Source organism: Manacus candei, unplaced genomic scaffold (assembly GCF_025592945.1).
Source record: "Manacus candei isolate 608988 ecotype Guabito, Panama unplaced genomic scaffold, ASM2559294v1 h1tg000050l, whole genome shotgun sequence".
Classification (NCBI taxonomy): domain Eukaryota; kingdom Metazoa; phylum Chordata; class Aves; order Passeriformes; family Pipridae; genus Manacus; species Manacus candei.
Genome location: NW_026138098.1, coordinates 11,554,142 through 11,573,902, shown reverse-complemented (window position 1 = coordinate 11,573,902; position 19,761 = coordinate 11,554,142). Strand labels below are relative to the sequence as shown.

Here is a 19,761-nt window from a genome sequence, read left to right as displayed (position 1 = left end):
TTTCATGGATTAATTTCATTGTGCTTTCCTTAGATTAACCCCTTTCCCTCTCTGGAATTTTCTTGTCACCAAAAGGAATCATCCATCAAAGATATTTTCACTGGAACTGAATATCTACATATGGAATATCTTTAGTCTAGGTCTGTTTAAAGCATATTCCTAATTTTAAACAGATACTAAAATATGACTTGATTAAGTACTGAAAAACATGCTCTCCTGTGTAAATCCCTGCTTTTAGAGTTATGCTCTTAATTTTTCAAATCAGAAACTGAATAGTAAGGAGTTGTTTATCAGAGCAAATAGGTTGATACTTTTCACATGTACTTCTTTTTCAACAGCAAACAGTTAAGTGTACTGATCACATCATTCATCCTGACTGCCAGTTGTGACAGCCCAACTCAGTTATGAGCTATTTCTACAGGAGTATATCCTCCATGCCCCAAAGGAATCAATAGGTACAGCCCTTCAGGACTATGCAGAATAATTCAACTTGTGTGACTGGAAGTGCATTACAAGACTGTAGTGCTGTGTGTCATCATGAAGGCGAGGTCCACTTTCATACATATTCATGGCATTTCAACAATGAATTTAAAAATGTGCGAAAGGCTCTGATTTCTCGCAACCAGCTTGTCATCATCAGCAACACAGAAAATGCAATTATAATTCAGATGACAGTGGTATGGGGGAGGTTATATACTGGTCTTTCATCTGTGTGTTATTACAGGAGTGTAGTGTTGTTAATAAGATAAACAGTCATGATTCAGCATGTGCATTGAAATTTAGGATGAAGGTTTCATATTTCTGTAATCATTACTAACAAACTTGTGATATCAAAAGAGGGAACACGGCAGAACACCACAAAAAATACAGACTATTCTTTTAATAGCTTTGCATCTTTACTTGGAGTACATCAACAATCAAAACAATCCTAATGCTAAGCTCATATCCAGGAGCTTCATCAGTTGAATACTGAATTGCACTGAACAACAGGGCTGAGGTGGGAAATGACAAAGGTATTTTCCCCCCCAGCAGTATCCCCAAGCTCATTAAATGTACCTGAGACACAATGTATTTTGCACAGCCACGTATTAACACTGTCATTACAGAAAGACATAACTGTCTTTAGGAAACTGGGGGCTTCATTTGTATATTTGCATGGTAGAGAGTTCTCTGGCCTTATGAACATCCAGTACATAAATAAAAGGCACAGGGAGGGGATGAGGGAGAAAGCAAAGCTCTATTTTCAAATGAGGGAATAAAAAAGCAGAAAGTTTAAGTTTCTTACTCAAGGTCATGCAGAAGGAGCTCAGAGTGCAGTTCAGGAATGAGTTCAGATTGCCTGAATTCTAGCCCATGGCCTGAAGTGTAGGAACAAATGAGCTTTCCTTGCACATTAGCCTAATCCAAACATCATATAGCAGCAGCAAGCAGTTAAAAGCAAGCTAAAATCTACTCTCAGTGGAGTGACTTTGTCAAGTGAGAACTGAGGCAGACCTGGAATGTCAAAGACTTCTGGCTGTCATTTTATCAAGATAAAAAATAAATTAGAGGAGGCAGTTTCTCTGTGAATTATCTGTAATGAAACAGCCAAAGCCCTGAACCTTCCTGCCCTGAATGTCTTTACCATCCATTTCCTCAGCAAAGATGTATGAGCAATCAGATGAAACAAGTTTGAAAGCCATTGTGTTGAACAGTGTTGTTCTGCAGGCTGCAGCTTTCGATGTCTCTGCTGAAGCAGTACAGCAAGCACTAGTGTCTGATGTTCATACAAATAACTCTAACATACAAATAACAATTGTGTTTGTGACAGGCAAGAGACCTACATGACCATGTGATGAGAAAGGCACACAGAAACAACACCCACTTAATAAAATTCCTCTATTTTCTATAACAGAGAAGCAAAATCTGTCAAGGACATGAGGTCAAATAACTTCAGTAGGAAAAGTGGCTTTGTAACTTTGGGTTTTTTTTGGTTTCTTTTCTTGCTGTCCAAGGATTCAGGTTGTTTAGGCTGAGAAGCAACTCTGTTGTTGAATGCTGCAGTGTGATAGGCACCAACCCCGAGTCTGTGCATGCAGCACAGGCCAGGGTAAAGTATTAACCTTTAAACTGGCAGCATTTTGAGGCGGTGAAAAATTTTCTTTTGAGCACAGATAGTTTTCTCCTGTGCTGACAATGAATGACAAAAATGCTGGTGCTATTCTTCTTATCTCAATGGAAATTTAAGAGCATAATTACCAGCTTGTATTACTTTGTACAATGGAGCATATGCAAATTAGGAAAGGAAATACTGAAGTTTTCTTGCTGTTGTCACCCAGTAAGAATATCATGATGATTATACATAGATTAATCAGAGAATTATCTTGGAAAAATCTTTCCAATAATGGGACTATAGATATCAAGTGCAAGGTGACCTTATGAACAGTTTTTAGGAAGTCATATAAAAATCCTAAAGCTAACAGGAAAGTTAGATCACTTTGGAAAGCATTCTTATATTAAGATCATTGTAATATGAGCTGTTAGTTGTTTTGCTTTTAATGACATTTATATGATGCCAGATATAAATGCTTTACAGGAAAATTTCATGACAGTCAGGGTTAGAGAAACAGCCAGAACCCCAGCACCCAGAAATCAGCACTGCTCTATGTTCTGGCTTTGGTGCCTGCCCCCTCTCCTCTCACACAGACTTCAGTGATTATTTTCCTTTTGTGTCTTCTTCAATAGCAGAACATTTCTGAAAGCCTTGTCCTTGTTTCTCTTCAGGCATCTTTTACTGACATTGTGTTTTTGTCAGAATGCACAGCCATGGCCCTCAGCATCACCACAGGCACAAACAGGCTCTACAAGAGACTGCTGCGTTGTGGTTCCTGCCCCTGAATCCCACATCTGGGTAAAAACATCAGTTTTTTGCTGCTGCCATTTGCCTCTTTCTACCGGCTTAGTAATCTGCCCCACTACAGAGATGCAGTGACTTTTCAGGCCCTCCAGTGAGCCTGCCTTGCAGTTCATTCTTCTCTTCAAGCCCAGGTGGATTCTCAGATGAAGCAGAAAGCCCTAGAAAGATATCAGGAGTACAAATCTCAAACAAACTCTTGTACCTTGCCTCACCAGCTTCTCTTTTTTTATCATTTTCCGGAAGATCAAATGGAACATGGACATGAAAAAAGAGGGCCAGAAGGCTGCAGTTTAAGGTACAGCTCTGCAGCTCTGAAGTCTTCAAAAAAACTCTCTCAGAGGGATACAGGAGACATCAAGATGCATAGGGACTACAACATAAGGAAAGACCATTATTTTTTCACACCCTAAAAGATATCAGCTGTGGCTCACACTAAAAGAAGAGTCCTTAATAGATTGTAGTACTTTGAAATATTGACCACCACTCCAGGGGGAAGGTGGACCCACTTTTTTCATATGCCATTGGGGAAAAAATGTGCAAGGTGACATATCCACCCTTTTTAAACCTGCCTAATGCCTTCCCTTCAGCAAAAATGGAGTGGCACAGATTTTGTGGATACTGAACATCCTGGATTGTACCATCCTGTATATCTGTGCAGGACAGAACTAAATAGAAATTCGCAAATTCTTGTTTTCTGATACCTGTGCCTTGAATGTAAGGAAAAGAAACTTCCCTTTGAGAAGTGGGGTCAGACAAAACAGTCTCCAGAAATCCCTTTCAACCTCAATTATCCTCTGAAATCAATATCCATTCTGTAAAAGGATGGATATTCTCTTGATGGGTTGTTTAACTTTTTCAGTGAGTTGTGTGATTTTTATTACTGAAACAGTTAATCTGGTAAATGTTTTAGTCTATATACAATTATGCTACTATAACTACATTTTATTCTCCTATAATTTGCATATAGCTGGGCAAATATTCTTCTTTGCTGAATATTTCTTTTGTTGCAACATCCACCTGAAGTCATTGCCAGATTGGGTAAAATTCACCCAAAGGTTCTGCTGGTTGCTCTGCTAACTCTTTATGTTGACAAATCTAGAAGCAGGAGGTCAAGATTCATCTAACAGGGAGAGTAATCTGAAAGGCTGGAGGTTGATCAATACTGTTTCAAGGCTCAGAGTGATTCCCAGCCTCTTCCTTATCATATAAACTGAAAGAAGAGCTCCCTTTAGATCGCCTGGGAAGCTGACACTCATCAAAACGTACTGTATGTGCTCCTTGACACACACTATGAGAAAGAAACCATCTCATACCGAGAAGGTGTTGCTTCCCGATCTGGTGAATACTGAAGCAGGGTTATCAAAAAAGATCAGAAAGAACAGAAAAGACAGAACAAATCACAGCAGGTCCCTGTATGACAGAGCAGTTCAGGGTATTCTTATATGGTATGTGAGCCTTAACACTCACAGAAGAAAGTGCAGGACATTTGTCCTGAGTTTCCCACACTGTGGGTGATTGTCTCTCCCTCTGACTATTGGCATAATTCTTTGAGAGTTTTGTGACTGACTACTCAAATTATCCATCTTCTTTTCCCAGTCTGTTTTAAAACTTAGCTGAGAGTAGAAAGCTAATGCAATGGACAGGGGTTTTTTTGTTTGTTTGTTTTTTTTTTTCTTAAAGTCTGGAGACTTTGTCTCTTGCTTTGGACTTTTTCTTCTTCATCTTTAAATGTAGAAATCAATAATTTAACCAGCTGAAATTATATGTTCACACTGTCATTATAGCATCTACAATAGCAATGTTGTATGACTGACAGTATGGACATAAAGTGACCATATTTTGCAGAAAATAAACATTCAAGTCAAACAACTGCTTCAGGTTAAATATGATTTATCATATGCTATTGCCTTTACAAGTCAGGACACCTGTTTGCTGGGGAAAGTACCAATAAAAGAGATATAACAAAAATCATTTCTCTTTCCTTGCAGACGTCATTTACTATGGAGAGGGTCAGAAGTAATTTCCATAAATGCTCCAAGCTATAAAGGGATGTACATTGTGCCCTGGTGCTAGAGCTTACTTGTTTTAGGATTTATTGTCCAGTTACAGAGGAAAAGGGGTAGAAGTTTAAAGAATTGAACTGGATTAGGTAAAAAAAGAGAAAACTGTTTCTTTGTGAATGTTCTTACTTTTGTGTCTACAATTAAACACAGATAAAGAAGTGCTGAGAAGGAAAAACAGGCAAAAAGATTTAAGTATTTTTTTCTATGGATTCAGAAATGGAGGGAGCAGAGCAATGAAACGCCAAGTTAAGTTACAGATGTAGTAAAAATACAGATCAGAGTCTGAATAAACTTCACATTAGCAATGAATTTCAGCCTTAATCCTGCTGATGACATCTTGAGATTTCACCCATAAATGCCTAAACAATATGTACCAGCTTGTGTGATGGGACACATCTGCACATGTACTGTTAGCCATCTTTGGATGAAAGTCAGTGGCAAGTAAAAATGGAAATTCAGTTTCAAAAACAGCAGAAAGCCAAAAGCATAGTTAAGGGTGGGGATCAGAATTCAAAACTGCACTCTTCAGTTCTACTGTGAAACTCCCAAATTAAACCAGTTCCCAGTTTTTATCAGCTTCTCCCAGCTATTACCCTGTGCACCACAGTACTCCAAACAGCCTCTCCATACACAATCCACGACACTTTAGAGCAAACTCCACCCAGCTACATCATGGGGCTGACTGACTTTATACCACCCTCTCCTGGTTCACCTCCTTGCAAACTTTGTCTGCGGTGAATCACACTCAAACACACCCACAGGGCTTGGAATGCAATGTAAAATAGAGCTTACCTCTTCCAGCTGCACCAGGAAAGTGACATTGTGTCCTTGCTCAGCTGTCAGTCTGCCATCAGAGGTGATTATGCGCAGGCCCTGGGGGGGTTTGCCGGGGCACTGCTGTGGTTTTGCCGTGTACCGTTCCCGCACACCATCCGTGCAGTTATTGGAAACAACCTTCCGGTACCTGAAAAGGGACAGCGAAACGCATGGAAGACGCTGACAAAGAGCATAACAGGGCTAAATGGGAACAGGTTTCTTTAGGCTAAGGAGATTGGAAGAACATGGATTCCCAAATATATTTTAGCACTTGCCTCAGCCAAGTATTCCTCATGTGCCTAAAATACAAGTAGTTAATCCTGTTGTTAATGGCACGCCATAATTTCCTGCATAGCATGTCTTGACGCAATATATTTATAAATTGCCTAAATTATAAAGTTATATCATCTGTTACATGTTAAATAACTATAAAGTTATAAATAAATTATATACATATGCAGTATGGAATTGTATTCCATTACTACACTGTTAGGCAAAGTTTAACAACTTTTCTCACATGTTCTCCACTTCCTATTGAAAGGCCAGTGTCTCTAAAGATGTAAGCCTTGAGAGCTGGAAAATAAGAGTTGAAGCAAAAAGCAAATTCTGCCTGACTCTGAGTGTACAAAACCCCCAAACACATCTTAGGTTGCTTTGTCTGCTTTAATCACTTGCACCATAAATGAAGTCTGTCAGTATCTTAACTTAAACTACATCTTCCACTGACTCCCAAGAGAGCCAAAGAACAATCAGCATTCAGGCTGGCTGCCCATCTATTACTTTAGTCCACATATAAATCAGTTTCATCTCTTTCCACTAATTTATTTTCCATTTTTTCTGCCTCACCTGATCTCACATGATTTTAAGAGGAGACTTTTCTGAGACTAATGATTTGGTCTTTGCCTTATGGTTTTGCCCCCAAGTTTCTTTAAGGCATTATCTTTCAGAGAAAAGTCTGGAACATACAGGAGGGAAGAAGAGGTTCCAAGGGCTTCAGCCAGCTTTGAGACACCTATAGTAAATGTAGCTATAGTTGTAATTGGGCTAAGTCCATATGAGTGCTTTAGCTAAATAAAGGTTTGTGTGCCACTTACCCAGTGCTGTTGAGATAACTCTGTCCAAGGCTGCAGTCCTTTGACAAGGAAGATGGGTTATACCAAAATGCTGGTAAACACTGGCCATTGCTGTGACGTTCATATCCATAATCACTGTTTTAACATTAAAAGAAACCATAACATAAAAACCCAAAAGAACAAATACAGGTATTAGCTCATGTCCTCTGCTATTAATAAAAGTTTTGAATTTTCCTCCCTCTGTTTACTAGGGTTTCTGATTTTTAACACTGATAGAACAGATTGTTTATTTCACTTCAGCTTTTTTTATTGGGGGAGTTACCTTGCATATATCCCAATATAAACAAGCAGAACCAGACCAGGTAGTTTATGAGCTATTACATCAGGTGTTCTCTTTCCACAGACTAATAGGGCTTCTCAGGATCAACTCTAGGCTCAAATACAATAAAAACTAGAGATCTAAGCCAAGTTAAATCACCCTTGCCTCAATCATATCTTAGAAAACTGAAGTACCAAAAAGCTAATTGTATTTGGAAATTATATTAAATAGAATGTAGAGGAAAATTTACACCACTGAGAGAGATCTCACCTGAAGACATTAACAGAGAATTTGGTAATGGAAAAGAAGGCTGTGATCTTCCATTCTATTTTTGTTTGGAAGAGGAAATGTTACCAAAAATCATGTCTTAGAAACAATTAATCAAACTGTAATCTTTTCACACAGTTTGGGTTTAGCTATGAATAAATTTGCTTTGTCTTCACTAAACAAAATTTCAAATTGTTTCTGACTCCAGGTAAACAAAGGTTCTATAAAAATTGTTATTTTTATAGAATAAACAAACAAACCCCCTCTTTAATCAGTATTCCATTCACATGTGGTGTTACTTTCCAGCCACTGAGTAATGAGGACTACTTGGTTGGATAAGCACTCTTATTCCTTTTACTAAGCTTTCTCCATAGTCCATAATGGAGAAGTTAATGGGATTTCATTTCTGGAAACTGCTATAGAGAGTCCACCAACTCCATTCCAATATTCCAGTTGTAACATAATCCTTGATCTTAAAATGGCACTTATTTGCAAAGCACTTTTTAAAATTATTATCTTTAACATCTTGGTATCAAGTAGCCTGATATTCTTTTACTTCTGCCTCAAGTTTTCCTTCTGAATTGAGAAAAAAAATGTTTTGACGTAATCCTAAAAAGGAGAAATTAGAAAGATGACATTAAGCAAAAGAAAATTAAAGCTGCATATCGCTTGGGAAAACTCCTAAACATCTATTAGGCTGCATGACTGCTCCAAAGGAACATTTTGGCAGCTGTGGTGCTTGGGATATCTACAACAAGTAATTGAGAACATACTCTAGGAAACAGCAATGAAGTAGATGACCTAAATGGTCTTTCCCTCATTTTTTTTGACTGAGTTTTCACCAATCTATTTACTCAGATGCTAGTGACTGAATGTTGCTTAATTGCTTTGGAAGCATCAGCCAGCCTGTTCTCCCACTGCCATGTGCTTCTATAATCATCCTTGTTGGAATAAGAACACTATAGCTGCAGAATACACTTTGTAATGAAGAATAACACCATTCTGATTTGCTTAGAGAAAACAAATATTTACATACAAGTGGGACTATTGTATTTTTGTAATTCATTTGTAAACACTCTGCAGCACTGTATTCCTAAGTTATCATGTGTGACTCTAATTAAAAAGCTGTAAGACTGTACACACACAATATTCTGTAATCAGTTAAGTGAAAACAAAACAAACTAATACAGTGAAATCTGCCTCAGAGGGGATCAGTACTCACAGCCTAATTTAATGCAGTAGTCTGAGATTTCTTACTTTACATGCATCTAGATTCAAGCTACTATTTTTGTTCGTAATACTACCTGAACATTTGGGCAAGCTAAGCTTGACTTAACTAGTTTTGACTGTACTTAGATCACATTTCTCAAAGTCAAGAGAAAGAAACCATAGGATTTTCCACAGCAGAAACAGTTATAAGCACAGAAGTTTCAGTGTTGTTTTCAGGCTTGCAAATCATCTGGCTCATTAAGGCCTTACAGAAATATCATCCCAGTAAATGACATGAATTTCTATTCCATATCCCTCTACAGATGCAGCAGCTGCCTGTTCACCTCCGCAGTCTTGGAATCTAATGAATTCCTTGGCTACAGGCTGGTGCATGCAGAACACTGATGCTGACAACAAATTGCTGCCTACAATTTGGCACAACAGGCTTTGTAGCAATCAACAAGCATTAGCATCAATTGGATTGCCATAGCACGAGCCAGTACAGCAAAATCTGGAGATGGGGAAGACAACAGCCTCAGACTGCAATCAGCTAGCTGAGTCATTGCCTGGTAACTGGGAATTGGAATTTGCATATATTGATGATATTTTGTGCCTGCCTGAAAAGAACTCAGGTGACATAGATAATGTACCTATCAAAAAGGAGTGGAGCATTTGCCATCAGGGATTGCTTTATCAGTATGAAGTAACCTATCCTGTGGCTCTCACTGATTATGTTTTTACCTTGGCCAATTTCACTGGTTTAAACTGGAATCCTATTGGTCTTAGTCAAGTAAAATTGCAAGTTCTTCTCTGTAATTAGATACAAATTCATTCCAGAATTTCTGCATCCCTACTCAAAGCTTCCGATAAATGCCTTTATCTAATGTTATTTCCAGCACAGTTAATAATCAAAAGAAAAGAAATTCCTTAAGGAAGTCTGTAGTTTGAATACAGAACTGATAAACATACTGTCATGGAAGAACTGTTAATTTGAAATTATTAAAATCACACTGCCCTAAGATATAGAAATAACCAGTTAAGTCAGATGAGTGACTGCCACATGCATGCCATCAAAAAACCAAGAGATGACTTAGCATGTAGCAACAGGACTTCTTTAATATTAACAGCTTCACCTTAAGGTAGACTGTGCCAGAAGCTGAAAAGGCTGAAAATGGTTTTGTAGGCTGTGCTTTCCAAACTTTTCAGACATTAAATAGGGCATAATCGAGGTATCTCTGAAAATAGTCACCTTTGTTCTGCAGTTTCCAAAAGTCCCGGTAGAAAAAAATAACTGTGGTCACAGCCATGTAAAAGTCTTATCACCTTTTTATTCACTTAATACCATTGTCTAATATTTAACTATGATGCAAGTGTAGATTTGTATTAAAGGGAAGTTGTTCTACAGAGTCTGACATGGGATTAAGCTCAGAGAAGGATGGATTCAGTTATAGTCTGAACTGTGGATCTACAAAGGTGTATGATTATAATTGCATCACAGTATTTGAAATCAAGCTATACCAGCCTATGTAAATACAGAACCTAAAATCCCCATAATCTTCCCAGTAAATCCATGCCTGGTAGATATCCAGGCCCTCAAAGGTGCAGAGATTCACTGTAGACTTTGCATAGTAAACTTGCATTTTCCACAAGCACTCAAAATGAACTAAAAATTCGTTCAAAACTGTCATTTCTTAGCTAACCAAGCGTGCCTCAATGAGAAAGCAAAGTTAGTTAACCTAAGGGTGTAAATGTATGTGTATTTCAGAACTGGCACCTGCACAATCATCAGAACTGATGAGTGGTGACACATGAAGCCAACAGAATCTAATCACACTCAGTATCTGTCCTCTGCCTCCCTGTGGTTTGTCAGAACAGTTTCTCATGATGCAGGACTCTGATGTTTTAGCATAAGAACTAAACCTGGAAGGCAGGGGTGTAATTTAAGTGCCAGACAATAAAAAAAAGAGCCAGCCAGATCCCTGATGATATCATCAGTGAAGTAAATAGACCTGATTCCCAACAGCACTAAGGTTCCTTCGTGCCTCTCTGGCTACCCAAAATCATTAGCACCAGTATCAACAGGCTCATACCTCTCATGAACATGTGAGATATGGGAATGCTGACAGGAGAAGTCCTCAATATTAATGACAGTGGGTTCAGAGGGAGGACTGACAGTGAAACAGAGTTTCTATTAAAGGATCTGGGAGGCAGGTAGCTGAAGGATGAACACCACCAAAGATTTCCATCTGTGTCTAGGAGGTGTTTCTACTGAAGAGATATTGCAGCAATAATGCTCAGACCGCAGGAAGGAACACAATGTAAGGAAACCGGGTAAATTAATGTTTTAATAACACCGAAGTAACGGTGTCATCCATTTACCCAAATCAATTAAATGAAGAAGGACGTTCCAGTTTCTAGGCTGTTGCTAGGACAGATTTGCCGAGGGCTCCTGCACATTCCCAGTCCCTCCATTCCTGAAGCGCTATTGCCCTCTGGCTGCGAGCCTCAGCCCCTGCATGGAGAGCAGACACCTGCGCTCCAGCACTGTCCCCAGCTCGTTTGGGTCCTCCCCCGTGACAAAAGATGTCTTCTATCAGAAGAGTTCAGGTTCCCAAGGCTAGAGAAACTACAGTCATTTCTAATGTCACTCAGTTTTGTTGCTGTGTAAAACAATAAACAAATGTGCCCTTTTCTGTGAGAAGGAACTACCATGGGCTGCATACAGATTTGAAATGGACCTGGAGTTCTGTGATATTACAAGGAGAAAAAACGTTACAAAATCTTTATGCCTTTTATAACTGGCACTTTTTGCCTGAACTGATAAAAGAGCACTTGCAGGATTAACAGCAGTAATGCAACTCTTTTTCTCACTTTACCTGATCACAGAGATACAATTTTTTACTCCAATCTCTGACAAGCTTAGACAGTAAAATTTTCCCCATACAAATTTAGTGTTTAAACAGAAAAGACAGCACAATAACAGGCATTGTTGTCTTCTTCAACTCTATATGCGATTCTGGGTCCTGTAACCATGGACGTTAATATAAAAGGCTGCCCAGTTTATTTTAAGATTGAAAAATCAAGTGCAGGCAGCTAAGGGGCTTCTCCCTGCCTGGGGATACATGTCCCCTTCAATCTCCTTCAATTAAGAGCCCTGCCCAGCAAAAAGAAAAAAAAGAGAATTCAAAAGTACTTCTGAAATGTCAGGAGTTAGGATGATGAAAGTGCTTCCTTCTTCCACCAAAGTAAAGACCCCACAGAAGACATTCTTCCACAGCAAGAATACCTCTACTGATTTTCCTCCAAAACTCCTTCCAACTGCTGCAGGGTGGACTGGAAGTGAAGTCTAGTGCAGAGTTCAACAAGATAGGCACTGCAAGTTACAGTGGTGCAGCAGCAGCAGCAGCTTCGCTTTTCTTAGCAGACAGCAAAATTGCTTTTTTCTTGCCATCTCTTTTCTCCTTCACAGATAAACTTCTGTCTTCTATTCCCTGTGGAGTTTAGTCTGGCAAATCTATGTAAAATTATGTTCCTGGTGAATATTGCTGGTAAACATTTCTGAACTGGATGCTTAAAGCAATATTTCAGTCTTTTTTCATCAGAGGCAGTAGGGAAGGAAGTTGAAACGGGTAAAGAAGAAATCCAGATCTGAGGACTGTAGGAATAACATGAGCTCAGGAAGAACTGGAGGGGATCACGACAGTCCAAACCAAAACTGATTCTATCAGAAGGAGGAAAGCTCTTCTAGGTCAGGAAGGTCCTAATTCTGCCTCTTCCAATAGATTTGAGGGGATTTGTTAATGTGTGTGAACTGTAAGTGGCTGTTATGCATCCTCAAGCATCCAAGCACTCTCTTGAAGATTCTCCCCCAACCCAGCAGTGGAGAAAATTTCCTTGAGGTGAACATTAAAGAAATAAAAGCATATTTCCCCTAGCAAATGTCACTGGGGTACTTTTGTTCTGTACCTAGCAACAAAGTTTTGTCATAGTAAACCACACAATCAGTTTTAATGAAATAAAAATATATATTCTAAGAAAGAAGTTCTGGAAGAAAAGCATATTTTTATCAGAAGTGTTTCAGGTATGCATGTCCCTTATGACTGCCAAGGATTTAATCACTAATGAACTGACTGTAAATCAATTCTATCAACTATTTTATGGGGGCATAAGTTTGGCTCAGCATTGTACTGCATGCTCAATGAGAGGGTCAAAATCTTCGGGGAATTTCCTTCCTGTTAATGATGGTTTGGCTTTTTTGTTTTTAGAGTAATGTTAAATGGTTGAAATCCAGGACTTTTGGACACCTAAATGATAAACTACACACAGAACTGAGGTACCTTCTCCCTAGCAAAGAACTCAGTGCAAGATGGGGAAATCACCAGGAAACCTTATTCAGAGAATCAGTGCCCAAATATGCTAATAATTGTTATTGTTTGGTGCAAAAGGATTTACTGGTTTTGCACATGGAAAAGCTTCCTGCAATTGTATGATTTTATATAGAAAAAAACCTTGTATTTTTGGAAAAGCAAGAAGGGAAATGCTTTAAATTTCCATGCTCCTGGAATAAACTCATATATCAAGAAACAAAATATTGATAGGATTAACCTCTTCAGGGTTCACGTTACGGATTCTGGGTTTAATTAGTAGCATGGCATAGATCTAGCTGGTTGAGGAACAAAGGGGGTTTATTAGTCAAAGAGCTACCATTTCTCTCATCCAAGATACTCAGGACTTTCAGACTTGGAGAAAAGAGGCAAAAAAGAGATTTCAATAATGTGGTTCCCTGCCTTTTTTGTGCAAATTGGTGTGAGTCAGCAGTAATCTTGAAATGAAACCAGCAGCTGAACATTTTATCACACCATGAAAGCAATATCTGCTGGATACTATCAAACATGATGGTTCAGATATAACAAATGACCCAGGAATTTCTGAGATATTTGATTTCTGGAAGCAGAAGGCCTACTTTGCATACGCATATATTTACTTTTACTCAGATATATGTATGTTTGGGTGTGAAGAATTTATTTTGCTTTTTACACAAAATGTATAAAGACGATATGTCTTTATACTACTTTCACAGCCACCCCTGGTCCTTGCTGAGGTTAGATATGCTAAATTTATCTTGTTATCTCAATGGTGCACAGAGCTCAGATGTGACCTGGGGAATGGTCTGTTCTGCATCAATTCTGTGGGAGTCCTCAAGATTACAGATATCTATTCCACTTTTCCTTCCTTTGACATACCTGCACTATCAAAGAGCAACCTATTTTGACACTTACATGTTTATTAATATCTACTCTCTGCCAGCCTACAGCCTCTCAAGTGAGCTCTGCATTGCTGTGGTAGAGAGCACGCAGTCCTTGTGCCCACTGCTCACCAGTCAAAGTCAGCCTCCGTGCACACACATGGCTCCGAGGTCATACCCCCAGCATATTTTCCTTGCATGCATTTCTTCTCTGACTTGCGCTTCCTGTAGATCCTTTTGGCTCCCATGATGCAAGCTTCTCCCTAGAAACAAAACCAAAAATATTTCTTTGACGCCCACCAGGCTATTTGTGTCACCTGTTTTTTCCAAGCCTGTGCAATGGGAGGTGTTACTCAAGGGAAGAGGACGGGAAGTCAAATGCCATCTCAGTACACTGGACCTAATTGAAGCTACTGAAGCTTTAACTGAGACTAAACCAGCTTTTCCAATACACACTAAGAAACTATCTGAGGTTACTTATGTATCTGATTCAGAGCTGAATTTATTCCAAACCCAATGAGCAATTGATCCAGGCCCATTTCACAGCAACTGAAACATCCCTCTGCAATCTGAGACACAGAGCAGGTCTATTTCTTTAGTCTGATCTCTTTGGGAATAATTTCATTCAACAGAAACCAGTAAAATGTGTTTATGTAAATACTTTCTATGGATGAGTTCGGGTTTTACTGGGTTTGACTTGTTATGTGGATGCTAAAACTCCCTGTATTCAGCACCCTGCTAAATATTTCTATCTAGGGAACAAGGCTCAGCCTTGCAATCTCAATGGAAAGGAATTCAAAAGGCAAGATTACACAGCAGTCTTCCTAAAAATAGTTCTGCAAGCTCCAAAGCCAGCATCCTCAAAGAAATACTGCAAAATTCTTGATATTTTCGCTCATGCAAGTACAAGAAAGTAAAGAACAAAATACAGAGAAGTCTCAGTTATTACCTTTTATGCTGTTAAAATCATTGCAAAAAAATTTTTTGTGGCTTTGATTTGATAATTTAATGGCATCAAACAGAAGAGCCTGAATAGCAACTGGTGTAAAATGTTATGCTTCCTTGAAATTCAAGGAACTGTACTGATTTTCAGCATCTAAAGATCTAAGTAATAACTGGTCTCTTTAGTGTAGAGTTTTGCCTTGTGTGAGCAGCAAGTCTGAGTCAAGCTACTTTCATTTCATATTCTAAATTCTTGCCCAGCAAGACATACAGAACGACAACCTTTGATGATATAAATGTGTGCTTTGCCTTAGACTTTAATGGAGCCTGTGGTGTTTATATAACCACAGAACTTGGGCCATATTTTATTCTAACCTGATATAAAACAGGCTGTTGTGTCAAACTTGGCAGAGCTGGAAAGGTGCCCAGGGCAGGTGCAGGCACTATGCAGAGCACCTTACCTAGATAGGCATGTAATCAATGGTTCCAAGAGTGATGCAGCAGCTGCATCAGGACAAGGCAGAGGGGCCACTGAGCTGGGGAACAAAGTGTCCAACTCCCATGACAGATAGAGACAGAACAGGGATGAAACCAAGTGGGCAATGAGGCTAAGGGGACCCAACTAGAATGGTCTTAAGACACTGGCTCTGAGGACGCAGAAGGACAGAGAAAGAGAAAGGAGGTAAGGACAGGGAAATTAGATGGGAGGAGTAAGAGTGAAGGAGTTCAGGCCTCAGTGGCAGTGCTTCTACTGTCGATGCATCCTTTAAGTCTGAGCTAATTGCCTGCATAGAGGATGATACCCAAAAGACAGGTGTTTATCCTTCAGGGCTCACAGAATCTAAATCTGACGCCAACATTGATGTAACAAAATGGACCCATCCAGTAAGGGACAATCTCATATGCCAAACTGACAGGAAAGGATATTGGATCATGCTGACCTTTAACTGTAGAATCATTAGCTAGTTCAGGTCAGATCTCAGCCTACTTGCCTCTCACCTGGCTATGGAGTTGCCAAGGCCTGTAGTCCTCTTCTGCACATCTCCGATCAAAAATGGACTTGTAGTCTATTTTCACCAGCTGCCACTCTGAACGGTGGCTGAAATGTCCAAACACACTACAGGATGCAGCAGAAAGAACATACAGTAAAAGGAAGCACCTGATGGAGTCTGGTAGTTACAGAGGTACAGTTACCCACAATTTCCAACAGAGATCAATTGCTTCAGGAGTGATAGTACTACTCATTTTCACTTGACTGACATAGTGAAAGTGAAACTTAGCCTACTAAATATCTATAACCATATTAAAAATTGCTTTTAGTGCTTATTCTGTTCATCAAGACCCTCCCACTTTTGAGAATACCCAAAAAGACTCTATTTGAAGCAAAGACTCAAGAGAAGACTTGATGTGGGGCTGGAGACAGTAATACCTATAGGATTTTTATCTCAATTATAAGTTTTGGGAATTCCTTCCACATAAATTAAAATCAGAACCCGAAGGAAACATTCTTTATACATCTCTATTAACTGAGTTTAGCTTCCAAGCCACAAATTCTGCCTATTACAGGTCAGCCAGAAACCGAATTTTCCTCCTGTTTTTGCAAATCTGACCTCAAGTAAAATGACATAGTTTCTGGCACGATGAGTCCAGATTTATGCATCGTACAGAACTCAGCACACCACTTTGAAACTAAACATAATTTTTTATGAGTCAGCCCCCAGGCAACGTTTTGTCATTCACTTTTACAGAAGAATGTCTTCATTTTTCTGTCTCAGTTAAAAAAAAGAATGTAGCAGCAAAAACACAGTTATAAAAATACTTCACCATCTTTCTTTCAAATATTCATCTGTCAACAGTAACTCTGCTTTATATCACATCCAATTTGAGGAGTCACATTTCATGTTGATAAGCTAAGTGATAATGTGTTTGCAGCTTGCAAGGAACCATGTTGTCATTCCCTCAATCATATCAGAAATAAACTGATGATTTAGCAACAGAAGACTGCACACTCCTGGCTTCAGTTAGTACTTGGTTTGGTCCCCAATCAGAAATGCTATTGTTATGAACAACCCTTGTAAGATATTTATGGTGCAGGTCTCATGAACAACAGCATCATGGCATGCTCACTTACGTCATGATGAGAGTTTCCTCTCCAGGTTCCCCTAAAACTCCATCTACAAATAGTGGGAGGGATGTGAAACTGTACTTGCTCCAAGATCTCCCTTCATCAAAACTTAACCTGGAAGAGAAAGCAGAATAAGTGTCTTCTTTCCTTACTCTCCTACTTTACTTGAGGAGACTCTCTAGTCCACTACAGCTGCTATGGAGAAGTTTCTCTTTTTGGATAATGACTTTTTAGTCCTTTAAATAACTATTTTTTGGGGGAAGCATCATAAGCCAGAGCACTGATCAGACTTGTTTGGCATCATACCACTAACCCATGGCCAATATTTCAGTCGTAAAAACTAATAGTTATGTGAGAGATTGACGCTTTAAGGGCAAAATGTAGCCTAGGGATAAGATTTTTTAAAAAACAGACCAGTGATTTTGAGCATCCCATTTCTGGGTCCCCAACATTAAACATTTTAAGGAGGTTAGTTTTCTGGAGCATGAGAGCTTTGACTCTTCAGACCAGCAGTCCTCCCAGCGTGAGCGTTAAGTGAAAGCTTAGAACTGCTCATCATTTGTTAAGACTTGGGTCTGTGTGTTTCAGATTTTGATAAGACACTGACTGTAGTGGAAGTAAATGAGGCAAAACAGCAAAAAACTGTATTCTACCTTCTAAGCTCAAGAGTGCTAACTAATGAGGACACTTTAGACTTATTGGCTATGTAACCCTGAATCTCTTCAAGAAAATTCTGGTTCACAAGTGCTGCCTGCCACACAGAAGACAAGTTAATCAATAATTTTGAAACTAAAGAATACTTTATCAATTTAATAAGAGACAAAGGCATAAACCATGTATATATTTTTTAAACAACCAAACTCAAGAAACCAAGTTGTGGTAAACCAGGAGTGTTGTGGAATTATATTGACAGTATCTTAGATCTGGCTGAGCTAAAATTATGTAAACTGGACCTGCCAGGACTTCTTAGCTTTATCTGAGTTAATGTTTGCCAGTAGCTGAACTAATATTGTCTAGGTTATAGCTACAGAAAACTGGATGCATATTAACTGCCCATTTCCTGCATCTGAAAAGAGGGAGAGCAGACATTTAGCACAGAAGGAGTCATTACCAGAGGTGTCTGATAGGTAGAGATGTGTGTTTCATGGCAACAAGTACTCCACCTTGATCCAAGTAGAGAACACTGTGCTCTTCCTCAAAGATCTGGAAAAAAAAGTATCTATTTAAATCTATTCTTCTTAGTATCAAGAAAATTGCATAGTTTTTAAAGTACGATCATGATAGAGGACAGGTATGTGCTAATGAAGTTACAGATTAGAGGAAATTATAGAGATGGTTTCTGTATTCTGTATTTTATTGTTTGGGGTTTTTTCCCCCCCAGTTTTCCCAGTTTTTTGGAAAATGCATTCTGCCTCTCACAGAAAGTTAGAAGCATGTTTTTTTTGCAAGGATCAACAATTTCCTTTCTTTCAATGACAAATTTCTGTTTAAAGAAGAATTTCATGTGCTTGCACATATCTGGCCCTATCTCACATAATTGATGTAGGCAGAAAAATGAGGGCTAGTCAAACATTGCAAAATAATTAGATTCTTGGAATATCAAATATTTGAAAAGATTTTCTTTTTCTTTCCCTTTTTTGTATTAACTCTCTGCAAACATTTGCCCTCTAGTCTATACAGCAGCATTTGTCTGTCTGAGAAAGTTATTCTTTTTCTGCATGACTTGATATCCCATTCAAAAAATAGGAGTAATGGAATTTCCTGATCTGAAGATAAACACATTATAGTGTATTTCTTAACACTAAATATTAGGATCTTAATTTAACTTCAACATTCAGTCTCTTTCCACAAGTAAAGAAGAGGTAGCTTTATGAAGGTAGCTTTAACAAAGTGAACTTAATTCTGTCATTTTCTCCATTAGTTTAACAGCAAGGCAAAATAATTTGTTTATATGGACATTGAACTTTGGACAACTCAATGCAGGTGAAATGAGTCCCATACGGAGAGAGGAAAAGTAGACCAGTGCAACTACTGATTTTCAGGAAAGTATAATCATGGATAATGAGCAAAATAGTTTGACTGGTATAAGGGTTGTACAACAGTAAAAGGTAACACATTCTTTCCCCTTAATATCTATAATTTATGCTGTTCTCTTTGCCACAGGGTTAAACTGAAGTCAAACTCTGAGTAGAATTACTAAAACAATTTTCTTTAATACAAAGTCTAACAACATAGTCTTTTTCTTTGAGCATTTCTGTACCTTTCAGAAGGGAAGTTTACTCTTTTTTAAAGGTTTGCAAAAAACTACTCTGAACCAAATGAAACAAAAATTAAGTGACAGATTGAATCTACTTTTATAACAATTTCCTGTGATTAGTATTTAGACCTGTGATTCTGTGTCACTTACCTGCCTCCAAGAGTTCCCAGCATCAGAAGTAACAAACATGCTGATGTCATTGTCTGATAGCTCAGTGCCTATATTACCTGTAAGATAAGCATTAGTTAGCACTGGAATACTCTCAGAAACACTAGAACTAAAAAATCAGAGGAGTAAATGTGTTTATTTACCTTTTGTAATTATAGAACCTCTAGTTTGGGGAGGATAATGAGGGAAAAGGAAAAGGGGAAGTGAATGGAGAAGGGGAGGGGGGAAAGGAAAGGGGGAAAGGGAAGGGAAAGGGATTTCAGTTTGAAGAAAATATATATATAAAAGACCAAACACATACAACTCTATACACCTCTAATGCAAAGAAAATGCCCTAATTTGAGTCTTATGTTCACAGGAGTAGAGGATTAGGCGTGATCT

General features: G+C 38.7%; 1 protein-coding gene across 4 annotated transcripts in view; it reads right to left on the bottom strand.

The window, feature by feature from the left end:
- The window catches only part of SORCS1 (sortilin related VPS10 domain containing receptor 1), a 264,539-nt gene that overhangs the window by 31,472 nt on the left and 213,306 nt on the right, over positions 1 to 19,761 (bottom strand). For all 4 annotated transcript variants that reach the window (XM_051800441.1, XM_051800444.1, XM_051800443.1 and 1 more), the window contains 7 exons: positions 19,363 to 19,439; positions 18,067 to 18,158; positions 16,962 to 17,069; positions 15,830 to 15,947; positions 14,021 to 14,151; positions 6,870 to 6,983; positions 5,752 to 5,923 (listed from right to left, as the gene is read on the bottom strand). In XM_051800441.1, coding sequence (XP_051656401.1) covers positions 5,752 to 5,923; positions 6,870 to 6,983; positions 14,021 to 14,151; positions 15,830 to 15,947; positions 16,962 to 17,069; positions 18,067 to 18,158; positions 19,363 to 19,439 — 812 coding nt within the window. The remainder of the gene's footprint in view (positions 1 to 5,751; positions 5,924 to 6,869; positions 6,984 to 14,020; positions 14,152 to 15,829; positions 15,948 to 16,961; positions 17,070 to 18,066; positions 18,159 to 19,362; positions 19,440 to 19,761) is intronic.